The 27,458-nt window shown below is 36.3% G+C and overlaps 1 protein-coding gene across 3 annotated transcripts in view; it reads right to left on the bottom strand.

Annotated features, from left to right (window-relative positions):
• The window catches only part of LRRK2 (leucine rich repeat kinase 2), a 64,479-nt gene that overhangs the window by 32,458 nt on the left and 4,563 nt on the right, over window positions 1-27,458 (bottom strand). For all 3 annotated transcript variants that reach the window (XM_039700489.1, XM_039700488.1, XM_039700487.1), the window contains 20 exons: window positions 26,840-26,946; window positions 23,599-23,687; window positions 23,078-23,212; window positions 21,342-21,476; window positions 17,775-17,906; window positions 15,157-15,276; window positions 13,923-14,047; window positions 13,291-13,370; window positions 12,431-12,537; window positions 10,660-10,789; window positions 9,992-10,116; window positions 8,235-8,368; window positions 6,612-6,756; window positions 6,193-6,332; window positions 4,637-4,765; window positions 4,381-4,551; window positions 2,894-3,149; window positions 2,480-2,668; window positions 973-1,094; window positions 158-227 (listed from right to left, as the gene is read on the bottom strand). In XM_039700489.1, the coding sequence (XP_039556423.1) occupies window positions 158-227; window positions 973-1,094; window positions 2,480-2,668; window positions 2,894-3,149; window positions 4,381-4,551; window positions 4,637-4,765; window positions 6,193-6,332; window positions 6,612-6,756; window positions 8,235-8,368; window positions 9,992-10,116; window positions 10,660-10,789; window positions 12,431-12,537; window positions 13,291-13,370; window positions 13,923-14,047; window positions 15,157-15,276; window positions 17,775-17,906; window positions 21,342-21,476; window positions 23,078-23,212; window positions 23,599-23,687; window positions 26,840-26,946 (2,641 nt within the window). The remainder of the gene's footprint in view (window positions 1-157; window positions 228-972; window positions 1,095-2,479; window positions 2,669-2,893; window positions 3,150-4,380; window positions 4,552-4,636; window positions 4,766-6,192; window positions 6,333-6,611; window positions 6,757-8,234; window positions 8,369-9,991; window positions 10,117-10,659; window positions 10,790-12,430; window positions 12,538-13,290; window positions 13,371-13,922; window positions 14,048-15,156; window positions 15,277-17,774; window positions 17,907-21,341; window positions 21,477-23,077; window positions 23,213-23,598; window positions 23,688-26,839; window positions 26,947-27,458) is intronic.

Consider the following 27,458-nt stretch of genomic DNA (forward strand, 5'->3'; position numbering starts at 1 on the left):
TCTGTATATGCATTATTTGTACTTTACTGTAGTATTTCCAAAATGTATCCTCCTCTTAAACAAATATATAATGTGTCTCAAATCTTTGCATGCTATGCTTCTGTAAGCATTAAGGATGCAAAATCTGTTAATACCTCAAACAGTACAGTTTACTTACTGGGGGATTCATCTGAGAGCAAGAGTTTTCGCCTTTGTTTCATTAATGGTTCATAATCTGAGCCAGGTCCCTGCAAAATGCAAGAGAAAAAGCATTTAGGAACATATGCATGTTCTGAAATCATCCAAATTCAGTAAAACTCTTTTTATTGTGATTTCTTTTTATCAGAGTTTATAAGGAGAACACAAAAAAACTATACACTTGAACTCAAAACAATAGGTCACATCTTTGTGAAACATATTGATCCATGAAATATGAAAGAATGGTTGATTTAAAGTGAATGGAAGCAGTGCATTTCTGGCAACCCAGAATGACTTTCACTAGGGTGCAGTAACAGAATGGAGCAGAGTATTACAAAACATAACTTTCTCTAGGAAAGCCAGTCTCTCCAGTTCCCCTTTACAGTCAATGGAAAGAGACAAGCTCCTTCCAAAGGAACCTTACTTCTATTCCACCAATTTGTCCTCTTATGTCTTAGGGAATCAGTCTCTGTCCATTGATCATTACTGAAGATCAGCTTCACTAAGGGGAAGTTAAGGTTTTGTGACTGGGCCCATGATTCCTATATTTCCACTTGAACACCAGACTGGAAATCTGAACACTTCAAAAGGGTGTCTACTTTTTAGTGATCATAAACTTTTGCTGACATAAACTCATCCACGCAGTGCACCACAACAGAAGGAAACACTGAATGGCAACAGTGAGACAAAGCCCATATGGCTACATGACCTTTCCTATCACTTGATTATTAACAGTTTTGGAGTAGGCTACGTAGATGGACTTAAAAGCCTGGAATGAACATGGATCTGACTTACCACAGAGTAGGAATGTCGTGGCAAAGTAGGAGAACCTCTCTGACATGCCATTTCCCTACAATATAAATCAGCAACTGCAATGGAGTTGGACTTCTTTTTTGTAAAAAGTGAACCTTCACTTCCTTGAACACAGGAACAGAAATAGGTAAGAAAATGTATTTAGAGATGAGGCTCAGAATTCAACTGTACTACAGATGCTGACATACAAAGAAGAGATGCATTTCAAAAGCATCAATACTGACAAGATCTCACTGGCCAATTCTGTGTGCAGTAGGCCAAGAATGCTGTCAGAGTGTTTTAGAGCACAGGGGACATACTCACTTGACTTTCTTCAAGGTGGGCCTGCAGGTGATTGCAGGACCTGCACTGATGATTTATGACACAAAATTTCCATTGGGTTGGGATTATTATACATGTTTTATAGCACATGTTTCTTCAGTGTAAATTTCTTAAAATAGGAAAGAGTTGTATTTCAATACATAAATTTGCATTCCCACATTTATTGAGAATGAAACATCAAATGCCACTCTGGATTTGGTGATTAAGGAGACAATTGGGGAGATATTTGATGTCCCTCTTCTCAAAGCTACTTTTAAAACTCCCAAAACCACTCCTGCATTTTTTTATGATAACAACTATTCTACATGGGGCAACAAATAGACCTACAGAAATTAAAAGTGGTTCTGAATGATATAAGGAAAAGAACAAAGCAGAATAAAAAGTTCCTTAGGATTTTCTGATTCCAAAATTCAAATTCTTCATCTGTGTTGATTTTAAGTAACCAGCTGATCTAAAACAAGAGCAATACTTGAACAACAAAAAAGGTACATTAAAAATTAAGGCTATTTTCATTATTCAGTTACTGGTACTATAGAGAGAAGTGCTGTCTTTCTATAAGTTAAAGGCATTCAAATGTCCTGGTTACAAAGGATGGTGTTGGGCTGAACATAAACCTGTCATTTACACTTTCTGGTCAATTAGTTATCTTTGGGATAGGGCTTGTTTCACCTACTTTATTTGTTAATAACATAGTCCTCTATACCAGATCTGGTTGTATGAACTTTATTCACAGACTACCCAGGGAACAGAGGAGTTTCTACATCACAATACACCTGACTTCATGATGAGACAAATTGGGCTTGTGAAGCTCTTGCTTTTTGTCATAGTCTATAAAGGCAGCTCAGAAATAGACAGAAAAAGTCAAAATCTAAATTCAGTTGGAAGAATCTTACTCTTTCCCTCTACAAAAAACTAAATGCATGACAAATTAATTCTAAATGTATAACTGTGTAAAATTCTTCAAGGTCTTAGTTTTGTAGATGAAGCACATACTCACCACAAACTATTTTCCAATGCTATCCCAAACAAAATTTTAGATAGAAGTTTTTTTCTTCATGGGATGTGTTAAATCTCAAATACAAATAAACAACTGATTTATGACTATAGTCTAGCCCTAGAACATTAGATTTGGAATATAAAAAGCAAAAAAAAAAAGAAAAACAATTACCTTCACTATCAATATCATCACTCAAAGGAAAAATACTGTCCACTAATGGGTCAGGTATGAAATTCCAGTCATAGTTTCTGTCCACTCCATCTTCAGACAAGTTTGGATCAGAGGAGGCTCTTGATCTATCCTCTGAAATGTTCTTCATCTGGAATTTGAGCACCATCCTTGCCAATGCAGAACCTGCATCTATATGTACAAGAAATGGAAAAGATAAAATAATCACCAAAAAATCTAAGTAACTTAAAAAAATAACAGAAATAACTTGATTTATTTTCAAGTTTTGCCAAACTTTCTATAGCAAGCTGAATGCTATGAAGAGATTCTCAACTGAAAGTCTTCACCTAAAACACATTCATAGTATCATCAAAAGATATTGACACATTTTGTACAGCAATTGCTATGTATACTCACTCTGTTTTCTTGTTTGAGTAAGTTTATCTGGGAACAAAGGAATGAGCCAGGAAGGCTCTAATCTGCCAAAACCAAATCCTCCAAGACAAATACTGCTGTTGGTGACATCAAGGCTAAGCTTCTTTAATAGCAAGCTGATGATCTGGCTATCTCCTCTCTTTATACTGATGGTCAAAGCACTCCGAACATCCTGCTCTCGTGCACCGCTGGCTAGTAACAATTCCACCAATTTAGGATTACTTCCTTTCTCACAAACCTAATAGGGAAAAGCAATTAAAACAAACCAAGAATATGAAGCATTCAAGTAACAGCTCAGACTGCACTTAAGACGCTTGTCTCAAATTCAGACTGACTTTATTTTTAGGATTGTGTCTCTTTCTCAATTATTCAATTCCTTACTCCTGGAAGTAAATGCCGGCCTAAGGTGTCTGAGTACCAATTCCATCTTCCACGAAGGCTTTGCCCAAATCTCTCAAAAGCTTTGAGAGATTGTAATTTTTGTCATGAGTGCACGCAATTTTCAGGCAGAAATGAATGGTAATTTATCTAGTTTGGTTATTGTATATGGCCTATTGCAACTCCACTTATTTATCTGTTTAGTGGACACTCAGGGGTTATCATCTGGATATTTAATGAACAGGCAACAGTAGTTAGTCTCATCAAGCCTCGCCTAATGATAGTGAGCTCAGCTCTATTGGCTTTAACTACCTGAAAGGAGGGTGTACCCAGGTAACCTCCCCCAGGCAACCAGTGACAGGACAAGAGGACATGGCCTCAAGCTGCTCCAGGGCTGCTCAGGCTGGACATCAGGAAGACTGTCTTCAGTGACAGGGTGGTTAAGCATTGAAACCCTAAGTGGCAGAGTCTCCATCCCTGGAAGTGTCCTAGAAACAACTGGATGTGGCATTTAGTGCTCTATCTTAGTTGACAAGGTGATTTCAGCCAAAATTTAGACTTTACTGTCATGGAAGTCTTTTCCAACCTTTATGTTTCTATGGTTCAGTCAGCTCCTCCCAATCTCCAAGTCTGCATTGGTACACAGACCAGTGTTGATTGTGAATATTAAAAACATTTTCTAGAAATACATTCAGTTACTTCAGTAAGTCCACTGTGGTTTCCTACACTGATTTGCCTACCTAACACTCTATCAGTGGATGGTCAGGTCCAAACCCAGCTGTGCTTCATCACCCAGAAAGTTCTACTAGCAGAACTGAACACTTACTAATTCCATTAAGGCAGTATTGGTGGAGTTCTCTCAGACTATTTAAAACTTTGACACTGAACCAAAATAATGAAGTGCTTATGTAAATCACTCAAAAAAATTAAATTTAAAGGTGGTCACAGTTAACAGGAAGCACTGGTGGGCATGTGGGAGCAGCATCTCTGCTCTCTGTGTTCTGCCAAATAAATATTTGCATGACAATAGAAAGGAACCCAAAAGCATAATTTTTAAGCAATAAAATTGCATATATATTTCCACGTATTACCTGATAGATCAAAGAGTTTGTCTTTGTCTTCTTATTAATATCAGCTCCCAGTAGAAGTAAACATTCAGCCATAATACTATTGTATTCCATACATGCTTTTTCCAGCATCGTATTTTTTAAATCATCATTTTCAGCTATTTTAGCAAAACACCTACAACACAGGCTTTGAAACTGAATGGGAAGACAAACAACAAAACTTAGGACAAAAAAAGTGCCAACATTTTTCAGCTGTGGAACTGTCAGAGAAAGAAGATACCTGTTGATCTCGCTGGTCGGTGAAACACATAGACATCTGGTAGAAAATGACTGTGTCAAATGATTCATTTACCAGCAGCTTTGCAAAACAAGGTGACAAACCAAGAATTGCCAAGATTGCATGAAATCCCTAAGAACACAAGGAGAACATTGAAAGAAATAGAGGGTTAAAAAGTGTCGCTTTAAAACAGGTCATGCAACAAAATCAAATTTCAACCAAAAGATTCATGCTTTAATTTTTTTGTCTTACTTTTAAACATGTAATAGTTAAATAGGAAAAGTTTGGGAGAGAAGGCAGAAATAGCAGGTGTCTCTGTTTATGTCTTACTTTTAAATATGTAATAGTTAACAAATAGGAAAAGTTTGGAAGAGAAGGCAGAAATAGCAGGTGTCTCTGTTTATATAGCTGTAGTTACATGCTTTGTTTAGCTGACCCACTTAAACAGATATTAATTGACACACTGAAAAGTCAAATATGCACCATAATATCTGACAACATCCTGCCTGGCAGTGACAAATGTACTTGTGACTTCCTGAAAATGTAAAGAGGAAACAATCTCCTTCTAACTATATGGAATGAAGATACATCCCCTGTTCCAGTGTGTTGCTCTGTAATCCCTGAATTTGAAAAGAGCTATTAGACCAAATGAAAAAATTAACAGATGTATCTAATAATTAAGAAGAAATACAAAATTATCCTCTGATTCTGAAAGTAAAGTTCACCTAGAAGGATGAACTGGGTAAATTATGGACTCTTTGTCCAAACTCAATTGAAACCAAATCACTTAAAGTAACTTCCTTATTCCAGCATATTGTTTTTATTTCTCTCTACACTGGTTGCTAAACTAAATGTGGAAAGGCTGGGCAAAAAAACAGTAGCAAAGAAGGGAGGCTGTATTTGCAATATTTTCATATTCAACTGAAAGAGAAATATAGAAACTCTCACAGAAAGCTGATGTCACGTGCAAACTCTATCCCACTAGCAAAATGAAACTGGTAGCAAACAGGGAAAACTTCTGAAGCAGAGGAAACAGAACTTTACACGAGGATTAAATGTGTGTTTGCAGACAAAGAACTCTTTCCATATACAGATGTGGGTGAAAGCCTGATAGTATTTCAGTAATATCTTTTCTTAAATATATTATTCCTACACTAAGTTTATTCCTGGTGACAAGGCTGGGAACTAAGTTATCTTCCATGACTTCTCAAAGAAGGGCAATCAGTACTCTAATGACGGTTACTTCATGAAATGGTTACAGATTGACAGAATGATGGATCATGACTGAGAAATTTGTTCTAGTTTGCAGACCTCAGAAGTTTTAGATAAACACTTAACCTATGCTTACACATTCTGGATTGAACATATGCCTCCAAGAAAACGATCTCTACAACAAATGTCTCCGTTAAACGACAAAGGTTTATGCTAATCTAGTAGTTTCAATAGAATCAAAATCAAGTAAGTAAAACACAGAATTATACTCAAATATAACTATATTAAAATAATTTTCTATGGTTTTGAGTTTTGTTTTCAACTTCATAGACAGAAATGACACATACATGCATCTGGATTTCAACGACTTCTTTAAATCGTCGCAGAGTAGAAACCAGAACTGCTGACAGGACATGCATGGTTGCAATACACAAACTCTTCCGTGTAATCAAAGAGCGTAGAAGACTCAAACCTAAACACTGTATGTCTAGAAGAAAAATAAATTTTATTAAGACACTGATAATTCAGACATTCTGAGAGGAATAAACCCATGACTAAAATATTCTTTCAGTAACATTCCAGAAAGTTACTTGCACAAGCTATTATAGGGCCAGGCTACAGGGTGGGTGAATCTGAGGACTGTGCAACACTGCAGCCTTCTCTTGCCATGCAACCTGCATCACATCCAGCACTAAAGAGATCAACAGATCTGGTACAAATCCCCTACCATGCCATTCTCATTCTGCTGACAAAACACCTTCCCTACCTTGCTCATCTGGGTACATCTGTAGGGTGTGAAGCACGGTGTCAGTAGCTCCCTGCTGGGTTAAAATTTCCAGTGCACCAGTGCACTCGGCTACAGAACCAAGTAGTTTTAATCCACACTTCTGAATGCTAGGATTTCCAATAAACTAATGGAGAAAGGAAGATAAAATCAGATCAAGCTTGTTCTGCTTACAATGGCAAAGAGGAGTAGTTTGTTCTTAAAGCTACTCTGCAATAACAAGTGATTGCTTGTAAGTATGTGAAATTACAGCTGATGTGACAATAAATAACAACAATCACAATTCCAAAAAGATTTTCCTATCAACCATCAGTTTCAGCTGTTCATAGCTTCCCCAGATTTTTATCTTTGATTCTGAAAATATTCCTTAGATACTTTTCTGATGAAAAATTGTATTCTTTTCCCTCAAATTCTCACTGGTGGGTTTACACCATTTTTCTAGGTTAAGCAGAGGGAGAAAAGGTATTTCCTTTGTGGTTAAAAAGGAAAAAAAAAGTGTTTTTTTGAGAACTGGAACAAGTGATAAACATACTGACAACTGAAAAATATTAAAAGAAAAAGGAGGAAATCAAATGAGACCTAGAACTCTATCACAGAGAATGTCACAGCCATCACAAATCTACAAAATCTGCAAAATTATTTCAATGGAGTCATGTTCATCTTCTCTACTTTATTCTGTCCCTTTTTAAATACATGTGTCAATTTCTAGCCCTTCTGGCTGATACTGTAATACCCCAAACCACAAACCAGCTGCACTGGAAAATGCAATCAAGATGATCACAAAATACTGAAGACCTTCTGAAGCAAAATTTTTTTTACCTCCTTTGCTAACTTCTATATCTGATGCCTTCAGGTCAAGATGTCCTTTAGACACTCTAGAACTATTTCACTGATACATTACTTGCTATAACTTCTATAGTAACAGACATAAATTTCCTTGACTGAATCTGTTTGGCAAGCTTAAAATTCCTGAGAGGGACTTCTAAAAACTTAGGAATTGCTACATTTTGATTGTGATCAGGTGAACCTTGAACACCTTGTAGAGATTGGACTCTTCTGAAGGCCATGAAGTGAAACATTTCTAGTCACTAGGATTTGAGGTTAATTTGCTGTGCAAAGTTCCCAGTGTTTCCTTTGCATAGAGTGAGTCTGCTTCAGCCTTTCATTTTTCAGCTTCTTCAAGGCACTGTGATCATTCTATTTTACAGGGGCTGGAAAAAGTTGAACAGGGAAAAGAATGCAGACAACTGAGTTGTCCACTCAGTTCTATGTGTAGCTGAGGTGTAGGCATGAGGACACTTTTCATACATACACTACTCTGTTTTAAGAAAAAAGAAATACCAAATAAACTAAATACTTGAAAAAAAAAAGAAACCCTAGCTTTTTAAAAAAAATGAAATATCCCTTGGAATTACCGTATAACGAATCATCTAATACGTTCGAGAAAAGAAAGTAAGAAGAAACCCTAAAGGATTAATGAAACCTGGGTGTTAAGATTAATTCTATCAAATCAGTAGGAAAATCAATGCAGAACTAAAACTTACAAATGATTCACTGTTTCAAGTGTAAAAGAATGACAAAATTAGAATAAAGCTTTAACTATACCCTGTTTAAAGCATTAAGCACCAATGAGTGAGTTCCCTCCAACAGACACTGGCTTTTAATGACTTTTCCTGTAAGTGCAAAAGCAGCATCTCCCACATCTCTGGAAGAACCATTCTGGTGTTCATTCTTTGTACCTGCAACAATGGAAAGCAGCCTTCCTCAGAACAGCAGATTTCAAATTCTCCCCACCATTAACCCAATAATACAATCTAACAATCAAATGAACCCTGAGGTGACTCAGAGAGCACATTTCAGATCTCATGGTACTTTCAGAATACTGTACTGCAGAGACTGGAATCCCTCCAGATTTACACTGTAATATGAGTACATGTGCTTGAAAGGAAAATGTCACCACATATTTGCTCACTGCTTACTATGAAAATACAAAACCATGCCAAAGAATCTGTTCTAAGGTACATTGCAATCTATTACTTTTTTGAGCTATGGAGTTCCCTGATACCTACTTCAGAGTGCCTCTTCCTTCTGGTAAGGAGACACTATAGAGAAGCTATAAACTATTTGTTCTTGCACACTTGGCAGCACATCAGGGGACAAATTTTACACATAGATGACATTAAGTGGAATGTGAGCATATACAAGAAAACCAGAGAAAGGTCTTTCAGATTTACCCTTCTTGTAGCTTTTGGCATTTGCAGTCAAGTGACACTACAGAAAGTACCCAGAAATCCTTTCAAAGTCACTTCAGCATTCATATTTATTGTGATTATTATTTTTCCCATGAATTACTTTTTTATTCCCTAATTAACTTGCAGGAGTTAGTGCTCTCTGTGTTTGATTACACTTTAGAAGGGCCTCACTTCCAGGATACTGGCAAGCAAAGCACCTTGCCTCCATGTTAGAACACATATATCAAATCCAAATCTTGCTCTTCATTGAAAAAAGATGAAAGTCTTAGGTTTAGAACCCAAATAATAGAAGGAAACTGAAAACCTGCAATCAGTCTGCACATTGATCAGGTTGCTATTTTCAGAGTTATTAGTTTTGTAAATGTTCAGCTCAAACTGCTGAGAGATACTTGCAAAAAGTTGCCCTGAAAAAAAAAAATCAGTACCCATGTCTGTACTCCCACACTCAATATCAGAGGAAAAAAGCAAGATTTATAGCAGTACACTGACAAAAAGAGTTAAAACTTTTCCAAAATTCTACTAAAGCCATAAAATTAATAAAGAACATTTTTCCAGCCTCTGGATTGCTGATAAAGAGAGGTTTGTTTTTTTTTTTGGAAAGGAATTTCTAATTAAACTAGTCAGTTTGGTTTCTCCTTTTTGATTGAAAATAGTATATAACTGTATATTTTACATCTTTAAATATATAGATCATTGTCCAGTTTTTATGTTCCTTCCAAGAGAAACTATCAAAACAATTACATTTTGTGGTACAACAATGTTCATGTCACTATCATGATTTGCTCTCACTTAAAGGGCATTGATGATGCAAATCACAATGACACTCATAGCTCCACACCCATTCCCTGAATTCCTTAGAAGGAATGGAGCTAACTCTTCACTGATGAAATCAAGGGGAAATCAGCAGGGATCATTTTGGTCTGTTACCTTCAATACCTCAAATATTTTCTCCCAACTTCTATGTTCCTAAAGATTTACAGCTTTTCTCTGCTACAGATCTGCAACAATTTTCTGAAGTCCCATTAAAGGCAGTCTCATTAGATAAGAAAGACTAAAACCCAGCTATCTGATTCTATTCTCTGATGTGGTGTATGCCTTTGGATGACTTACTGGGCATCATGAAGTGTAAAAGGACTCGAAGAGCTTCCAGTTGTACAGAGAGTGATTTTTCATGTTTCCTCATGGCTTTTACAACTTCTGATACTGCTACTGTCATTACATCCAGATGAGGGAAACTGAAAATATTGTTCATAAAATAAATAAAAATAATGCATTTCCAAATTTTACGTTAGCACTGTGTGATAACCCTTTGGAACACTGTAAATCTGAAACATAAATTAAACTGTGGTAGTTTTCTTCATCATAGCAAACTATTTTAATCCCATTCCATTAATTCAGTCTATGTAAATAATTGCATCCTAGCCAGCAAGAAAGTAATATTAACAAAATGCTATTTTAATAATCAGAGGTAATTTTGTGGGAAATTTCTTATCTCTCAGTGCAATTCAGTGTGGCTAACAGAAGGGGAGACCACCCAAGCATTGTCTATTTGAATCTCACTGCTCAAGAACCATGAAGGGAAGAATATGCAGCTCACTCCCTACACACACCTACTTGGGCATTTAACTACAGGGCTTACCAAATTCAATGTCTTAAACAGGGCTGTCAGTCTGTGGTCAATTTTACTACCAGTTAACAACTTAAATGTAATCAGTCAGGGCACAGAATCCCAAAACTCTTCACCATGAAAGTGGACAAGAAATTTCTAATTTTATTACCTTCCTTCAAAAACGTGATTCAGAATCCTGCAGGCACTTTCTACAATTTCAGGAGAATGTGGATGTTTCCTCATTATATCCAAAACATTCATATGTATGCCTTTTGCCAGTAGTGTCTTCCTAATATTTACTAAAACACAAAAGAGCAAGCATCCTGTAAGTAAATCTTTCTTTCTGTGTAGTTCTCAAACACAATTTTTTTTCCTCCTTTTTTGTTTCAGTGTTTTCGCCTCATCAAACAGATATTACAGTACAAATTAAAATGGGAAACAATTTGAGTTGAAGCTGACTTATGTTTGCATAGCTTAATCAAACACCTTATAATTTCTGACTGTCTAGTAAGTTTCTACACATCTGCTATTTTTACTTAGGTAAAGGTAACATATGGGAAGAAGAATGTATAGCCTCACTTATATTTTCAGGAATGTTTATTCTTAGACTTTTTCCTTGTAATTGCATTCCGTGATCATATAGGAAAGCTAGAGCTTAAAACTTTAAAAAAAAACCTTTTAACTTCCAAAATGAAACTTTAAAAATGAACTTATATTTATTAATTCTCTTTACTTTGTTAATTCACTTTTTGCAAATTCAAATATCCAAGCACATGTTGTAGCTATAACTGTAAATAATAAAAATTAGAACATTATTAAAATTATCATGTAACTACCACCAAATCTTGTTATTCCCAGTTCAGTACATCCATTTCATATGGCTAGTTCAAGCAATACTGCATTATGCCAGAAGGTTTTACTAAGCTTCTTTATGTCTATCATTTCTGCTGTAATCGCATCCATTCAGGGGAAAAACAAAAATAATAATAATAATAATTTAAAAAAAAGAAGAAAAACAAAAACCTGCTTTAGACTTCTAAAAGGAATCAGAGGCCCGCTTGTCAGCAACATGTTATGAAAGTACCTGGTATATGACAACAGTATGCATACATTTATGAGATCTATTTCTCAGTATAGATACATATTGATCTCATAAATAATTATAAAACCTTTTCTGTGTTAGGTTTTATGTACTTGGATGGCTCAATAAACTGGTGATAAAACAATGCTTTCTCACCTAGAGAATGGTAATTAACTGCTAGGATTTTTCTTCCTATCTAGCCAGTGGTTTTCAATGTGCAGTCTGCAAACCACTTGAGGTCCATAACCATTTCAAAGGATTCTGTGAAAGTTATCTAATAAAAGCAGGCCAACTGTCAGTAGGCTTAAATACTCTACTCAGGGGTCCACATCTCCACTGAAAAATTTTGAGGGGGTCTGCAAATTGAAAAAAGTTAGGAAACCATGTTAGGGACACAAGCAGGAGTAAAGCAATCTTGAAAACTGTCATGCACATGCTTAACTTTCTACACAATTTGATCCACTGAAGTCAACAGGACTGTGTTAAGCAAGAAGGTGGTATTTGTTGGGCTGTGGTCCTTATTCATGTGATTTTTCAACAAATGCTGCTCTTGACGAAATTCAAACATGTGATAAATATTTAAACAAGCATACAATGAGAGCACAGTTTTTTTTCATGTCTCCTACTCCAAAAAGTAGCAATTGCAACACATAATGTGACAGCTCTTCATTTCCTCATATTTTTTGATACTAGCTAACAGTAACTTTTTCAAAGCAAAGAATAAACCTCCTACTTATCACAACAACATAATCTAATCACAGGGAGTACTGTATTGACTCAGCAGTACACTAAATTCTCTTTAATATTTTTGAAAAACTTTCTGCTGAATGAGAAAGAAAAGACAATTAAAGTCCCTTACCATTTTGTTGTGACAAAATTGCCAAGGTACTAGCAGCTGCCTGAAACACTTCTTTTGAAGAGGAGTGCATCAGCATGGAGAGCATCACTGCTCTGTCTATTGGGAACCTTTCAGAGAGAAATAAATCACTGCACATTGACTGTATTACAGCAGTTACTTCATAATTGCAGTTCAGCTTCTTAAAAAAGGTATGACATAACATAATTAAAATTTCAGGTGATTGCTCTTGGTTTCTAACATGTTTCCAGAGCAACAGCTGACAGAAAACCCTTTTTAAGTTATGCAACTTTATCTAGTCTGAGTCTCCCTAAATTCCTTGGAACCATGCTTTCCAAGGTCCAGAAAGGGGTATGAACAGGCTTACAAAAACTGAGTGACTAAAATTTTAAGGAGCTCTGAGAAATAGTTCAAGTAAAATGGAAATTTGTGTCTTATCCATGCCCAGTAGATTCTCCCTAATGAGGCAGCATTCCCTCTACAATGCCTTTTCATCTGTTTTGTGGGAAAATGAGCACTGATTTTCTACACTCCTTACATGCTAGGTATCTTAATCTTGTCTGTTTTCCCAGTTCTTACATTCTTACATTCTTTATCCTTGTTGCAACTGAAGACAAAATTCCTCATGAACTGTAAAAATTAGCTCTAATAGGCCGTGTTCTGACCCTTTATGAAAACACTAGCAGATTTTCCTGAGTCAAGGCTAGCACACTTTGGAAGAAACTTTCCCAGATGTGGTTGATCATCATGCATTTCATCTACTACAAAATTAAACATAACTGAAAAGTGAAACATCAAATGGCTTAATAACAGGCACTCTTTTTTTTTTCATTTCCAAAAATCCAGTTTAAGACAACACTGACTGATTGTCTCCATCTCCAATCTTCTCATGAAGGTTGCGTTGATACAGAAACAGATTTTTCAAAGCCCAGCACGCAGCCTCCTAAATATAAGCCAAGACAAAAATATTAAGAAAATATACCTCTAGAAGATTAAAAATGTATGAAAAAACTTACATAGTTTGACTGCTTTTCAGTTCACAAAAGAGGTACAAGGTACTTTATGTAAAAATAGAATAAAATGTACACTGTAACATTCTTTATAGCTCAGACAGGCCTGAGTTACAAACATGTGTGACAGTCTCATTATTTGATTTGCATTTTGGTATCTATTTTAGGACAAGATTAATTCTTCTGCTGATGGGTCTGTGTTTGGCTGTTGCATACAAAGGAGGTATGTAAACAACAATCTTTGCATGGCCAAAGTTTCAGGTATATGCCTTATCTTAACTACCAACATTTGATCTGAAGAAGTAACTAAAACCTCTAAAGACGAACAAAGAAAAGCAAAAAAGGTAAGATTTATTCTAAATCTAACCCAGATATTAAGGTCTTTCTTTTAGCCTGAGGATATAGATGAGAAAAGCATGTTTCTAAACATTTTATTCAATACATAATACAGTCTTTCCATATTCCCATCACCCATAATTTCTCACCAGCACATCTGTATTTTTTCGGTGCAGTTCTAATGCTCTGTAACATGCTTCCAACCAGCATAACTTTTCTTCCTCCTCCTCTTCTTTTCTTTCCTCTAAGTCCCGGTTTAAGAATATTGTTTCAGCTTGAAATATAAAATATTTACAATAAATTCTTATTTTGAAAACAAAACACCTATGTCTTAACCTTTCTATAGTCATGTAGGCACTCACACTGGCAATGTGTGAAAATCAGTGGGAAGATAAGACTTTTCTGGGAAGGGAGAAATCTTTTGATATAAACTCTGAGACAGACTTGAAAAATGTCTTCAAGGTTATTAAGGGAGCAAAAAACTTAAGTGTAGTGTAGTAAATGACTCACACAGTTACAGATCAGTCTAGGCTTTGGCTCTGAAAAGACCTGCATGTACCTCTTTTTGTTGTGTATTTACGTACAGAATACCACAGATATAAAATCTAACTGTGAATCATTTGCATGGAACCACTTATTACAGAGCCATCTACACTCTGAAGCAATGCCATTTAAAACAAAATGTAAATTGCAGTTGCTAAGAGACAAATAGCTCGGGAAGTGCAACAGAATTTGAAACATACCATTTTCTACCTGTGATTTTTCAGCAATTAAGGGAAAGAGAAATACTAACACTGAGCCTAATATCTGAGGCATAATGGAATGTGTACTGATATGTAATCTTTGATATTTTGGGGACTCTTAAACAGCATTTCCACTGACTTTTATATGGAACAATTACAAAGACAAAGAGGATCAGATTCTTAGCTTTTTCCCACTAGCTAACTAATTTCTGTCTGAACTGTACTCAAGGAAAAGTTTACATCTTTTAATTGATTTCAGAACTCAAGCACAAGCATTGATTTGTTGTTATCAACTGCCACAATATGAGTACTGTCATACCTGGCAAACACAACATCAAATCAGAGTTGTTATCACTGGAGACTTTAAGAAGGGATTATCCAAAATTTGTCTATGAATAAACAGTTTGCTCTGTTCAGATCTGTCAACATAACTCACCAACTCTGAACACGGTGCAGATGTTGGGCATATGATATGAACACAGTCTTATCATAGTGAAACAGCAAACTGTAATCATGTAGGAAATTCAGCTTTGTTGAAACTGTCCTGCCTGAGGCTTTTGTGTTAAAGAAATGGAGTTTGAAATTATTACACAAACTTACTAGAATGAAAAAATTAACAAGCAGACAGAGATTTACTCACTTAGAAGAGCTAAACAACTGAGAGCTGCAGCTTGTAACTTTGCATTTTCAGGATATGTTGTAACAGCCTTCACAAGGACTTCTGGAACCTTATGTAATACAAGGATATTGAAAAAATTTCCTGAAACCAGATAAGATATCAAATTATACAAACACATATCTAGAGCTTTGCATGCATTTAACATAAATTTCTCAGCACACAATGCACAAACTTTGCAACAAATGCTGTTTTTCTTACTACAGGGCTTGACACTAAAATTTTATTTGTGGAATAAGAGGTTAAGGATAAAAAATTTGGGATCTACATTCTTTGTGGACCTTTTTAATTTTTTTTTTTTTGTACAAGAGGCAGAAGTTTAATGCAAAATGAAATACACACTGTCATCAAAATAAGAAAAATACAGTTGGTGTATCATTTGCAGACTTCCTGCCAGGAAGCAAATGCAGTCCTGGTCCTGAATTCCTGCAATGATTTGATTTATCCTCTGACACAAGCAATTTAACCCTAGTTTACTCTCTGCTTTTGCCCTCCTCATTAAATAAATCAAGGCCAGCATTATAAATATAGAATAGATTCCTTCTGGAACAGAAGAAAGCCTTTGATAATAAATATATTTAAAGCACAACAATTATTCTTAGTTGTATAGTATTTTGTATTATAGGCTGAATACAAGGCATTCTCCAAAAAGCAAGCAAATTCAAATAACTTCCTTGTTTGGAGGTGCCATCAGAAAAAAACAGACCAACACTCACTTTGTCAAATATGGTTTGATAGCTACGGCTTCTATTTTGATATTCAATTTCATTTAAGTCTTGATAAGCAAAAATGAGAATCAGAGTAGTAACATGAAAGATCAGTTGTGCGGTCATGTTATATCAGCATTGCTGTTTCTTAACATATTTTAATGGAAATCGTATGTTTGTGTAAATGCATTACTTACCTAAAGAAATTAATAAACCTAGGCTATGTGATGAGTAATTCTGTTGGACTTGGGCTGGCCAAGCAGGTATCAGCCAGTTAAAATTCCAAAGACAGTCAAATCTAGGATAGCCATTACCGGATTAGCAAGAATGCATGATGGTGATTTTGGAAGCTAGTACATGCTAACTTTACCATTTCACTGCCAGTCAACATGGGCTTAAGAAGACAGTGTCAATCAGAATAATCTGTGAAGCAACACTGGCTATACAGATGAAAATCTTCCAGACTATTTCCAGGAGCACCTAACAATTTCACATCTGTTCCCATAATTGCATGGTGCTGTGAACACCTCTTCCATAACTCTACTACAGTAGCTCTTTATTAAGATGAAGGGCTCAAAGAAGAAATGGATCTTGTGGCTGCTTTTCTGCCACTCTTTGTTGTTGGTCAGTATAAACACATGGCAAACATCTGAACATCTGATTGAAACCAGGCTGGTTGCACTCACAGCAAGATCAAGGCCTGTCAACCAAGCTCCTGTGTTCCCACAAGTTCTTGGTTTCCCTGCCTATCTTCAGTTAGCCTTGCACAGCAAACTGTTCAAGGTCAGTATCACCTCTTGCCAAAAAAAACCCTGCAATTACCACCTCAGCATCCACCACATTTCCTTAAACATCTTATCTGGCTTTCTGAAGGGGAATGGGAAATTGCTCTGGGTTGCACTCAGGTCTGATCTGTATTTTCTACCATATGTGAATGAAGAAGTAGAAACAGATGGTGAAAGGATAGGACCAACTTTTTTATGGGGAGTCATACACTGGTACCAGCATCTGCAGCAGCTTCAGACCACCACCTGCAAAAATTGGGAAGTCTCTTGCTGAAGAAGAACCAGCCATGGAGTGAGGGCTGCTCAGGCAGCTGTTCACAATGAGCTTGCATGTAGCAGGGGAAAAAAGATATTTATTTTCATTCCATTTCACCACTTCCTACTACGTGGTTCTTGGCAAGTGCTCAGATGGATTTATTACAGTCACAAGTGTGAGAAGAGAGCTGCTAAGAGGCAAAACTTTTTGCCACTAACATAATTTCTCTTGATATGACACTAGCCCATTTTAGCCCAGACAACTAAAGTGCTTTTGCTCAAGTCAAGGCAAGTCCAGAACCCAGTGATTCGTTCACTACTGCAGCACTGGGGGGCCTCAAGACAGGCATCATCACTGGAATCATGTCAGGAATGCAGCACAGATCTCTGAAGATAAATGTATTGCAAGGAGGAAAGCTAGAATTTTTTAGAGAATACTTTTCAACTAATTCTGTAGCACCAGTTTCTCACACATTCACCACTGGCACTTCAAAAAATAAAATCTCTAGGTAATTTTCTTCTTTTCTATAGTAACTTTATACAGAATCGGACCTACTGAATTCCCATTCTCCTATTGTGCTTCCCACCCTTTTTGTCTCCTTACTTCCCCCTAACTTGAGTCTTTTATGGCAGCTGCTCATTGTTACTTACATTTACCACATAAGGACACCACATTGACTGCGGCCAGGGTTTTGCATCATTAGACACAAAGATCTATGCACCACCCTGAGGATTTACTGGAATAGCAGTTGTGGTCTGCAAACACTCCCAGTTAACTCCAGCTCTTACATAGTCAGAATAAGCTGACTTTATATAAACAACTTTGTGAACTTACCCAATGTAAGCTTGTGCAACAAACAGCAACTCACTTCCTGAACTGCTTCACTACTGGGGAAACTTTTCATCATTTCCACTATAACATTGTAGCAGCGAACATTTCCCGACATGAGCACTTCAACATTGCTGGCTGAAGAAAGAAACAGAAACAAAAACTGCTTCTTAAGACAGAGGGAAAGAAAAAATTGATTGGATTCCAATTCAGACTTTAGTAAAATTGATTTAGAGAACTGTGACTATATTGCAATTTTTACCTTGCATCTTGAAAGAAAGGTGGCTTTATTTCTTGATATGGATATAAAATGATGATGAACATTTGGAAACTATCCATTAAAACAATGCTTTCTCACCTAGAAAATGGTAATTAACTGCTAGGATTTTTCTTCCTATCTAGCCAATAGTTTTCAATGTGCAGTCAAAATTCAGATTAACATTTTTGGTTTTTTCCCATTCTGTATCAGGACATGTAACAGAAACCTCCTCCCAAACTAATCTTAGGTAGCCTTTTTCTTAAATGTGAACAAGTCATTTTATAAATACTATATCAATCTTATAAATGGTGTTTCTAACATGATTGTGATCAAGTACACATTTTACAATATTTAAGTAATATTCCCAGAGGCATAAAATTAAGAAAAAAAGTTAGATTTTTTTTCACATAAAATTTATTCTGTAGTAATTTATTTGATTAAAAATGAATTTCTGAGTTTTCCTTCTTTTTTTAGGGGGCAAGTTAGGAAGTTATTATTCTCATATGAATTAGTTCTACTGTACACCTGTTGTTCAGTACCTGAGGATACTGAAATGTTCATCTAATGTTCCTGCAATATTTTGAAAGCCATTGCACACCCTGTATTTCACAGAATCACAGAAGATTGACATTGGAAGGAGCAGCTAAAAGGTCACTGTGTCCAGCCCACATGTTCAAGCAGGGCTGCCTACAGCAGGTTGTCCAAATGGCCTCTGAGTATTTCCAAGGATAGAAACTTCACAGCCCCTCCAAGAAAACTGTGCCAGAGCTTGGTCACTGTCACCCTGTTTACTCTTTATTACTTGGGCCAGATACAGAAACCAACAGGACAATCATGTGAGCCCATACAGAGACAGAATGTATCCATTCCAACTGAGGACAGAGTGATCCTTCCTACATATAGTGATTTCAGGCAAAACAGCATCATGGTAGTTAAAACACAGTGTATGAAAGCATTGTTGTAGTATTTCTATCCAGGGTATGAGACAGAATATGAACCCAAGACATCTTGGCCAAAATCCTGGCCCAAATGAATGAAAGGGAGTCCTGTCACCAGCTCCAAGGGAGTTAGCAAGGTGTATAAATCTGCTTAATTTTTCTTTCAACAGCTTGGCTTCCCTGGATACAACATAAGAGAAATATTTACAACTGCATTATTAAATATAATTACCCTTTTAAAAAGAGCAGCAAATATTTAAAATAATACTTCTCTAAATATTAAATAATGACAACCTACCAGATGAAAAAGCAAGCTCTGAGTGGGAAGCATTTCTGAGGCACTCTATTTGATAGTGAAGGAAGGTACCTTTCACAATGCTTTAATAGGACAGCCGTTTATCATGTCATTCTCAACTGAAAACACACATTCTACAAAACAATATTGCATCACTCCACAGCAAGTTGTGATTTCAAAGGTGATACTTATGAATATAGTAAAATAGATTATTCCAAAATTAATCACTATGGAGGTGGCATAATGAACTGAATGTTGAAACTGCAAGATCCAAGCAATCTCCAGCAAGTCACCGTATCCCAGAACAAGTTAGAGAAAAGAGGTGGAACAGATCTCATTTAATCTTAACCACCAAAACCTGGTCATCTAGGTTGTTTCAAAAATCGATTATGAGATCTGAGCACTCTGTATGGAGACTCACCCCAGCTGGTTTAGGGTTAGGTAAATTTCCTCTTGAGGTGACTGTGTCTCCCTACTAAACAGAGCCCAAGCCTGGCTGGCTCCCTATCCAGGCCATTTAGATGGGTAACATTCTGTGATCCACCACTCCACTCTGGAGAACAGTCAGCAGCAAAGCATTTTTTTCATGCCACAAATACTACTGAGATTAAAGACTTCTTGTATATCCTTATCCTACAATTTCTTATAACATGAGCCAGAACCAAGTCTAAGTATGTATTAATGAAAGAAGGCCTAGTGATGTACTCATTCAGAATAGAGACTTGAACTTCAGGGAATGGGGACACATTTGCTACTGGATAACTTACAGTGTGTACTTAACAATGAATTATCTTCTCAGTGGTGGCCTTAAAGGAATATATTTTGTAGAATTCTTGAGGGATATTACCAACCAAGAGTATGAGCACCAGCTTTGTACACTCATGTGTAAGTAGTCTCTGTTCCTCTGGCTATTTTCAGTCTTTCATATTAGAAATCAGAGTATGAAATACCTACTTTAGAGCAGGTCTTTTTCATACCTTCTCTTGTGGCACTTTGTGTAACTATTTACTGCTTTAAAAAGGACTTAAAATCTGGCATTCTCCTCCCTAAAAAACAGCAGTAACTTTTGGGCTAGGGTAAAATTATTTCTGACTCAAGGAATACTAAACTTTTTAAATACTAACTGGAACAGCAAGAATTTTAAGAAACAGGAACTAGATAGCTTGGAGTCTGATGAAATGCGGCACACTTCAGTCTAGTTCTTGTTCAGTGGGCATTCATGGGGCCAGCACAGTTCCTATAGAGCCAGACAGGATGTACAAGCAAGGCTTTGTAAGTAAACACATTTGCAGGAGGTACACCTCATGAAAGACACGGAGAGCAGAACCCTGCTCTGTGCTTCCCTAAATTTGTCAGCAGGAAGCTGACAAAACCTGCCTCTGTGTCAACAAGATCAGATTGCTGCCAACAAATCAGCCCAAATCATCAAACACATTTCTCAGGATCTGATTTTGCACAGAACAGGGAATGCTGTTACAGGAAGACAAGAGATAACAAAGACATTTCCTTCCAGTCTTACTGCACAGCACCTGAGGACACTGTAAGACTACCACATGCACATGCTTTCCATTGCAGCCACCACTGAATTAATTACCACAGCAGGTGTCTGAACTCACATATTTTTTTCCCAGGCCTGGCCACTGAATTTTTAGGAGCAACATTCCTTAGTGGGACAGACTTTGCAAAAATATTCTTTACCTGTGACTCGAACTCGCTGAAGATTTATTTAGTCAATAAATATATCTTATTTTTCAAGTAATAAAAGATGACAGGGCAGGGTCTTGAAACTTCAGTCTCTACAACCATGATAAGCATCTTTGCTATCACTTACTCCAAGTGGAAGAAAGTATCTTTCTGTTATTTACTAAAGATTTATGCTTTAATGGTTAAATATACAAAATATCCTGTTTAAAAAAAAGGGTATTTCCCAAAGAAAACAGGAAGGTGATTTGTCTGGCAACTCCCAACCGGTTCTCAATGATTTTTTGCAATCACACAAAGATTACTTTTTACAATTACAGAAAGCAAGAGCTGATATACACTGTGGAGAAAATGAATTGAAAATAACTTCTAATACTTACGTGGACCAGCTAAGGAATGTAATGAATAAAGTGCAGGAAGAATCACCTCTTCTTTCTCTGGAAACTCTTTAAATACTTTCAGTATGATCATATGATCTTTGCTTTCAACAAATTCAGTCAGCTGCTCTTCTGGAACTAAATTGAAAGGCAAGAGATACAGTATATTTTGAGGAAATAATCCTTATCCTGGTGCATCATGAGAAAAGACAACTGCTTTTATCAAGTTTCCTTACATTTATTTTCTATGTTTCAGAGGAAGTAAAGTACTCTCCATATGCATAATCTTCCACGATTATGGCTTTTTAAACTAACAACTGAGCTTCTTTATAAACACCTTTTTCTAGCTTACACTTTATGTAATTGAGTTCTGACTTTTAAATGCTACCTTGTGAATCTGTATTTTAGAAGTCTTTTAGCATTTTCCACAGAATGCTAGTCTAAACCAAGTTTCCACAGACAGTCCAAACCAAGACAGTATATAAGGGAGGGAAAAGCTAAGCATACAGTGGAAAAAAAATAAAATTAGGGAATGCCATTTTGCATACTCTGATTTTTTTTTAATGGACTTTTTTTCCATAAAGCCACACTTTAATAACATCTCACTTTAATGGCTTAAGGTTTTTCTCTTTCTGGCCCCTGTTATTCATACTGACATAACTGTGTGGCTGTGCAATGAAGCAGATAAGAGAACTGACCCAGGATGAGAAAGAGCACCTCTTAAATTTCACAAGCTGAATTGTTTTCTGAATCTGGTTAAAGATAAGGTTATGCAAACATCCACATAACAAAAACTGACAAGGTGGCTCAGAGGCAGAGAAAACAAGGCAGGAGCGTCCCAGGAACTTGCCACATTGGTGCTGCCATCAAGAAAGTATGGAGGTAAATACCTGCAGTCAGATCTGTGAAAATCTGGCACTTACAAAAAACATGCACAGAAAACATAAGGTGGAGACTGAAGAGAAAATACAGCAGGGCTAAAGTATTTAAGGACAGGAAGAGGAAAAGGAACAGAGAAGATAATTCCAAGCACACATGTGCTAGAAAGACTTAAAAAAGCAATATAGAATGGTGCCAAAAACAACCAATCTGAAGAACTGAAGACTATCTTTGAAGCAAAGGAGTACAGCAGAGTGACAGCATTTCTCAATATTTATTTTTAATCAAGAAACTCAGTTCAAAGCAAGGGGACTACAACAAGGGGACTTCTGGCTGAAACATGCACAGTTCCTGAGGTTTCTGCAAAAATTCAATACATGTAACAACTTCATTTTTCAGCATAAATGGGAATATTGTATAACACATGATCACTTTTTAGCATTGTCAGGGTAAAAAGCAGACACAGTATTTTTCTAAAGTAATAACATTTATTTGATTTTAGAACTGTTCACATTACTAAAATTTACCATTCTTAAATACACAATCCTGTTTTTGAGAATTAAAATCAAATGTCACTATTCTTTGTTCCAGTTACTGACCAACATTACATCTCTTCAGTTAACTCTAGAGTTAGAAACTAAGGGATATTTTATTTTAAAAAGATGTCATGTTCATTGCTCTAACTTATAGAATATGTCATATTTCTTGGAAAGTCTGCTTTGTGCTAGCTCACTTAAGAACAGACGTAATACAGAAACCAATCTGGAATGCAAAAGTTCATTTATTGCCTTTAAATTAGTATCTGTCATCCCTCCCAATCTATACATTTTTCTAAAGTCATAAACTACAAGATAAAATACCTTTCTCAAAAAGTTTGTGTAATGCTTTACATCCATGCTGCTGGATCTCTTCATTTTTAGGGAAGGTGTGCATGGCATTAAATACCAAGGAGAACACATCCACCTCTTCTTCCAAGAGCAGGAAAGCAATTATGTCTAAACAGCAGAAGAGATTACATGTTGCACTGATTATTTCTCAATATTTTCACAGAAACACCATAAAATCCAAAATTCTTTAATATTGTCCTTAAAGTTTACACTGACAGTTCAAATCCAGTTTTATAACCCACAACAAAGTTATCTCTTAAGGTAGCATTTTACAATAGTACTGATGTTCTAAAACTTTACCACCAAAAGACAGTTCATACCTACCTGGTAAAAATAAGTTCAAAAAATAGCATTTTGTACACATTAAAAATGACAAGTGATTTCATGGAGTAAAACAGAGAGTAAAATCCAGTCTGCCATGTACAATCACCCACTTTGAATCAGCTCTGTGTTTTAAAGGCTTAGATGAAATAGGAAAGTAAAGCACACAATACCTGACATGAGGAGTAGATTTAATGCTTTTAGTCCTATTACTGAAAGATTTACATTTCCTTTGTGGACTGTAAGCATTTTAAGAATCTGCCTAAAAATGAAAATTTAAAAAAAAGGGAAAAAAGAGTTATAGCTAAAGAAATATTGGCACACACAATTTTTTGTCAAACACATACTTTGAAAACAGAAGTAGTTACAGAAATTAGCAAAACCTTAAAAATCTCTTAAATAATTTTAAAATCCCTTTTATTTCAGTTTATATTTTTTCAAGTTACCAGCGAAGTAATATTAGAATTTCAACTATGATCATAGTTCATTAAAATACTGATGTATAACTTATCCAATTTACTTTAATTTTCAGCCAGTTATATGAATTTATTCTGTAGGGCCATTTAGGACATGGCTACCCTGCAGAGCACCAGTCTGTGGAGCACCACAGAGTGAGGACAGCACAGCACAGCTCTGCTTGCAGCAAGAGCTCAGTTACAGTGAACAACCAGGGGTCTGCTGGGAGAGAAGCAGCACTTTCCCAGCTGAAGAACTTGAACAGCATCTTGATGAACTCAATCCTATGTTTCAGCCCCACAGAACTTACATGATGCTGGACAAACTCCTAAAAATAAACATTTCCTAGACTGCCAGTTGCACACTGTGTACTTTCTGTAAGTCTGTTCTGACTTTTTAAAGAGAGAGCCAAACAATGACAAGTACTGCAAAATTCAGGTCATGTATCAAACTGGGCACAGAAAAATCAGTAGATAAGTAGATATTTTCAACATACTTTACTCAAATTACTATCTGTAAATTAGTGACTAAAAATCTGCAACACCTCTTCAAAACAAAAAAAAAATTAAAAGCATTGATATCACACTGAATGAAGCCTATATCATCATCAAAATGGGGGGGGAAACTGTAATTAAAAACGAAATTAAAATGCATAGACTTACACACAAAAAACTAAAGAATTTTTTCTTTTTTTACTTTTCCTTATTTTAGAGAGCTTGATTCCGCAATTTTAATAATCTTCAAATGTGAATCTTTGCATATATAATATCTAATAAAAATAGACTGTGCAGTAATACTTCAGTTGATATACTTGACCTGTCCTGAAAAACATAAGCAGCACTTGAAGTTTCACCCAAATTTCATACCCCAGCCCTGGCAGTGATGTTGTTTGCCTTGCTGAAGTCTAAATTTATAAGCTGGAATGAATGTTTTCCTTTCATACTATGATGCTGCTACTTTCTCCTCTGTTGTAGCACTAGTGTTGTAGCTATGATGACCAAAGTAGACATGAGAGGCAAAATCTGATGAGAGGTATAACATCAGTTAGAGACATACCATCCACTTTCCCAATTCACTTTCAGAGAATTCCCTCCCATATATCCTCCCATTTCAAGTATAACCAAGAAGGAGGTAAACCTTTCTAAACTTCTGCTGCTGCAGGAAAGTTTAACGTAAGAGATTACAAAACATCACATGAAGACTATTTAAGCTTGTGGAAAGAATGCAAATACACTGAAGGAAATTCTCTATCTCTTCACAGTGCTATCACTGTGAACTATTTAATGATTTAATTATTTATTACACTCTCTGTCAAAAACACCTAAATCAATAGCAAACTACTATTTGTAAACATAACTGCAGTGAAATCAAGTTGGATCACAGCTGAGAGACAAAAGAAAGAAATGCTTTTTCTAGTCTAATATTCCTATTCTCCCAAAATAGTTACACATACAAAAGGGAAAATCTGCAAAAAAATGACCTTTTCTTCTCTATTGTAACTGTTTCCTGCCTTGCTGTAAACAGCATGTGTTCATTATGGTGTTGATTTGCTGCAATTCTAGTACAGTCCTTGCTCAAGGAACATGAGACATAATTCAGCTGGCTTGCTCTGCCTTTGGCACTGACAGAAATGCCTGGGCCCACTCCCTCACTAAGCCTCTCCACAGCAAGGAAAACTGTCAACATGTCAGGCAGGGATACACATTTGGCTAAAATGATGGTACTGAGAAGGAATCAATGTGCAGCAATGCTATCATCAGATCTTTAGTGAAGTTTGAGTTTGAAAAGGATGCCTTGTTAACTGCACACACTGCGTGGGCGCTGAGGAGGCTGTAGGAAAGATCAGTCCCAGAAAGTCATTTTTCTGGGACCTGAGAATAAGCAGCAGTATCTCCAGCTCTCTGGATAACTTTCAGTCAATTAACAATCTTTTAAGCTGCCAAAGAAATTGTAACCAGCACATGCAGCTTCAGCTCAGTTATTTCTTGCTTATGAAAAACAACCCAAATCACTTTTGCTTTCCAACAAAAACTGCCAACACATCTTTCAGGGGAGTTCATTCCCCTACTGACCATGTATTCTAGCCACTATAAACCAAATCCCCACAAAATCAAAATGCATTTTCATCCTATTTTTCAACAGCAACCTTTCAAAGGAAGAGTGTGGTAAGAACTATGGAGGCAGATTCACGGGGTTATAAGGCTGTAAGTGCTTGCTGCTGTCATTATCAGCCCTGAAAGCAGCAATCTGCCCAAGAGTGAGAACACCAAACCAAGCCCCCACACCAGCCCCCATGTGCATCTACAATTAGCATTTGTGCTACTGGGCAACAATTCAGCCAACCTGTGTGGGTGTTCATCCCAACTAAGCACAGACATCCAGAAAACACTTCCTTAAAGCTGATGGATGAGAGCTGAGCAAGTCCAAACCACAATTTGCTCCATTTACTAAAAATACAGAACAAACCATCCCTTCTGAAGGTAATTGTATCCACTGAATTCACAGGTAGTTGAGGTGATCAGTGTAAATACTTACCTTTAGACAATAGTAATAGGTGTGACAAAACCTCCTCTTCTTTATTTACACTACTTTAGGTTTGTGGATATAATTCCTCACATTTATAAAAAAACACACACAAACATCCAGGTAATACTGCCTCTGCCAAAAAGGTTACTTAGGATTTTTTTAAATGTGTAAGTGGACTTTTCTATTTTTCAATTCAGGCCCTTTGCTTCTCATTCTGTCACTGAGTGTCACTAAAAAAGGCCTGGCTCAATCTCCTTTACTTTCTGCAAGAGGTATTGAAATACACAGAAAAGATCCCTCTTAGTGCCACATTCTGAAGATTGAAGAAATGCACAAAAAAGCTGATGTAATAACTTTATATATTTCATTGCATACATATGCTGCCAAAATGACCAAGCATTCTGGCAGACTCATTGTACACAAAATACTTACTGGTGAACACCCAGTACTTCCCAGTCCTTCCCAACATCCTTAGGAGCTATGTTTTGTAGAGTACTTGGACAAATTTCTATTAATTTACAAAGAAGTGACCAGCCCATCTGTAAAACAAAAATGCAGCTATTTTAGAATAGATATTCTGCTTGGAACTTCTACATTGTCTTGTAATATCCTTGGCTTTTGCAAGACAGCTACTCTGTTACCTAGCTAAATCAGTAAGGGAAAATTAATTAACACAAGCTAATATCCTTGACTTTTGCAAGACAGCTACTGTTACCTAGCTAAATCAGTAAGGGAAAATTAATTAACACAAGACAAATGGCATGGAAAGTAAAAAGATGGAAGTAAAACATATGCTAATGTTTCTGATTGCATTGCTTGCAGGAATGCATCACTCTCAATCTGCTTCAGCACTGCTTGAGGATAAAGGGCACACAGTTAAACGAGTTGCTGACAGACAGAAAGATATGATGTGATCCACAGCATGTTATCATTGGCCAGGGAAAACCCCTGCATTATTGCAAGTGTAGTTTAAAGAAAAATGTGTGTTTTCCTAACAACTTGCTATTTAATTGCAAATTGTAAGGATAAAGTATAAGTTTTTAAAGGCCTT

This window comes from Passer montanus, unplaced genomic scaffold, assembly GCF_014805655.1.
Source record: "Passer montanus isolate IOZ18808 unplaced genomic scaffold, ASM1480565v1 scaffold141, whole genome shotgun sequence".
Classification (NCBI taxonomy): Eukaryota; Metazoa; Chordata; class Aves; order Passeriformes; family Passeridae; genus Passer; species Passer montanus.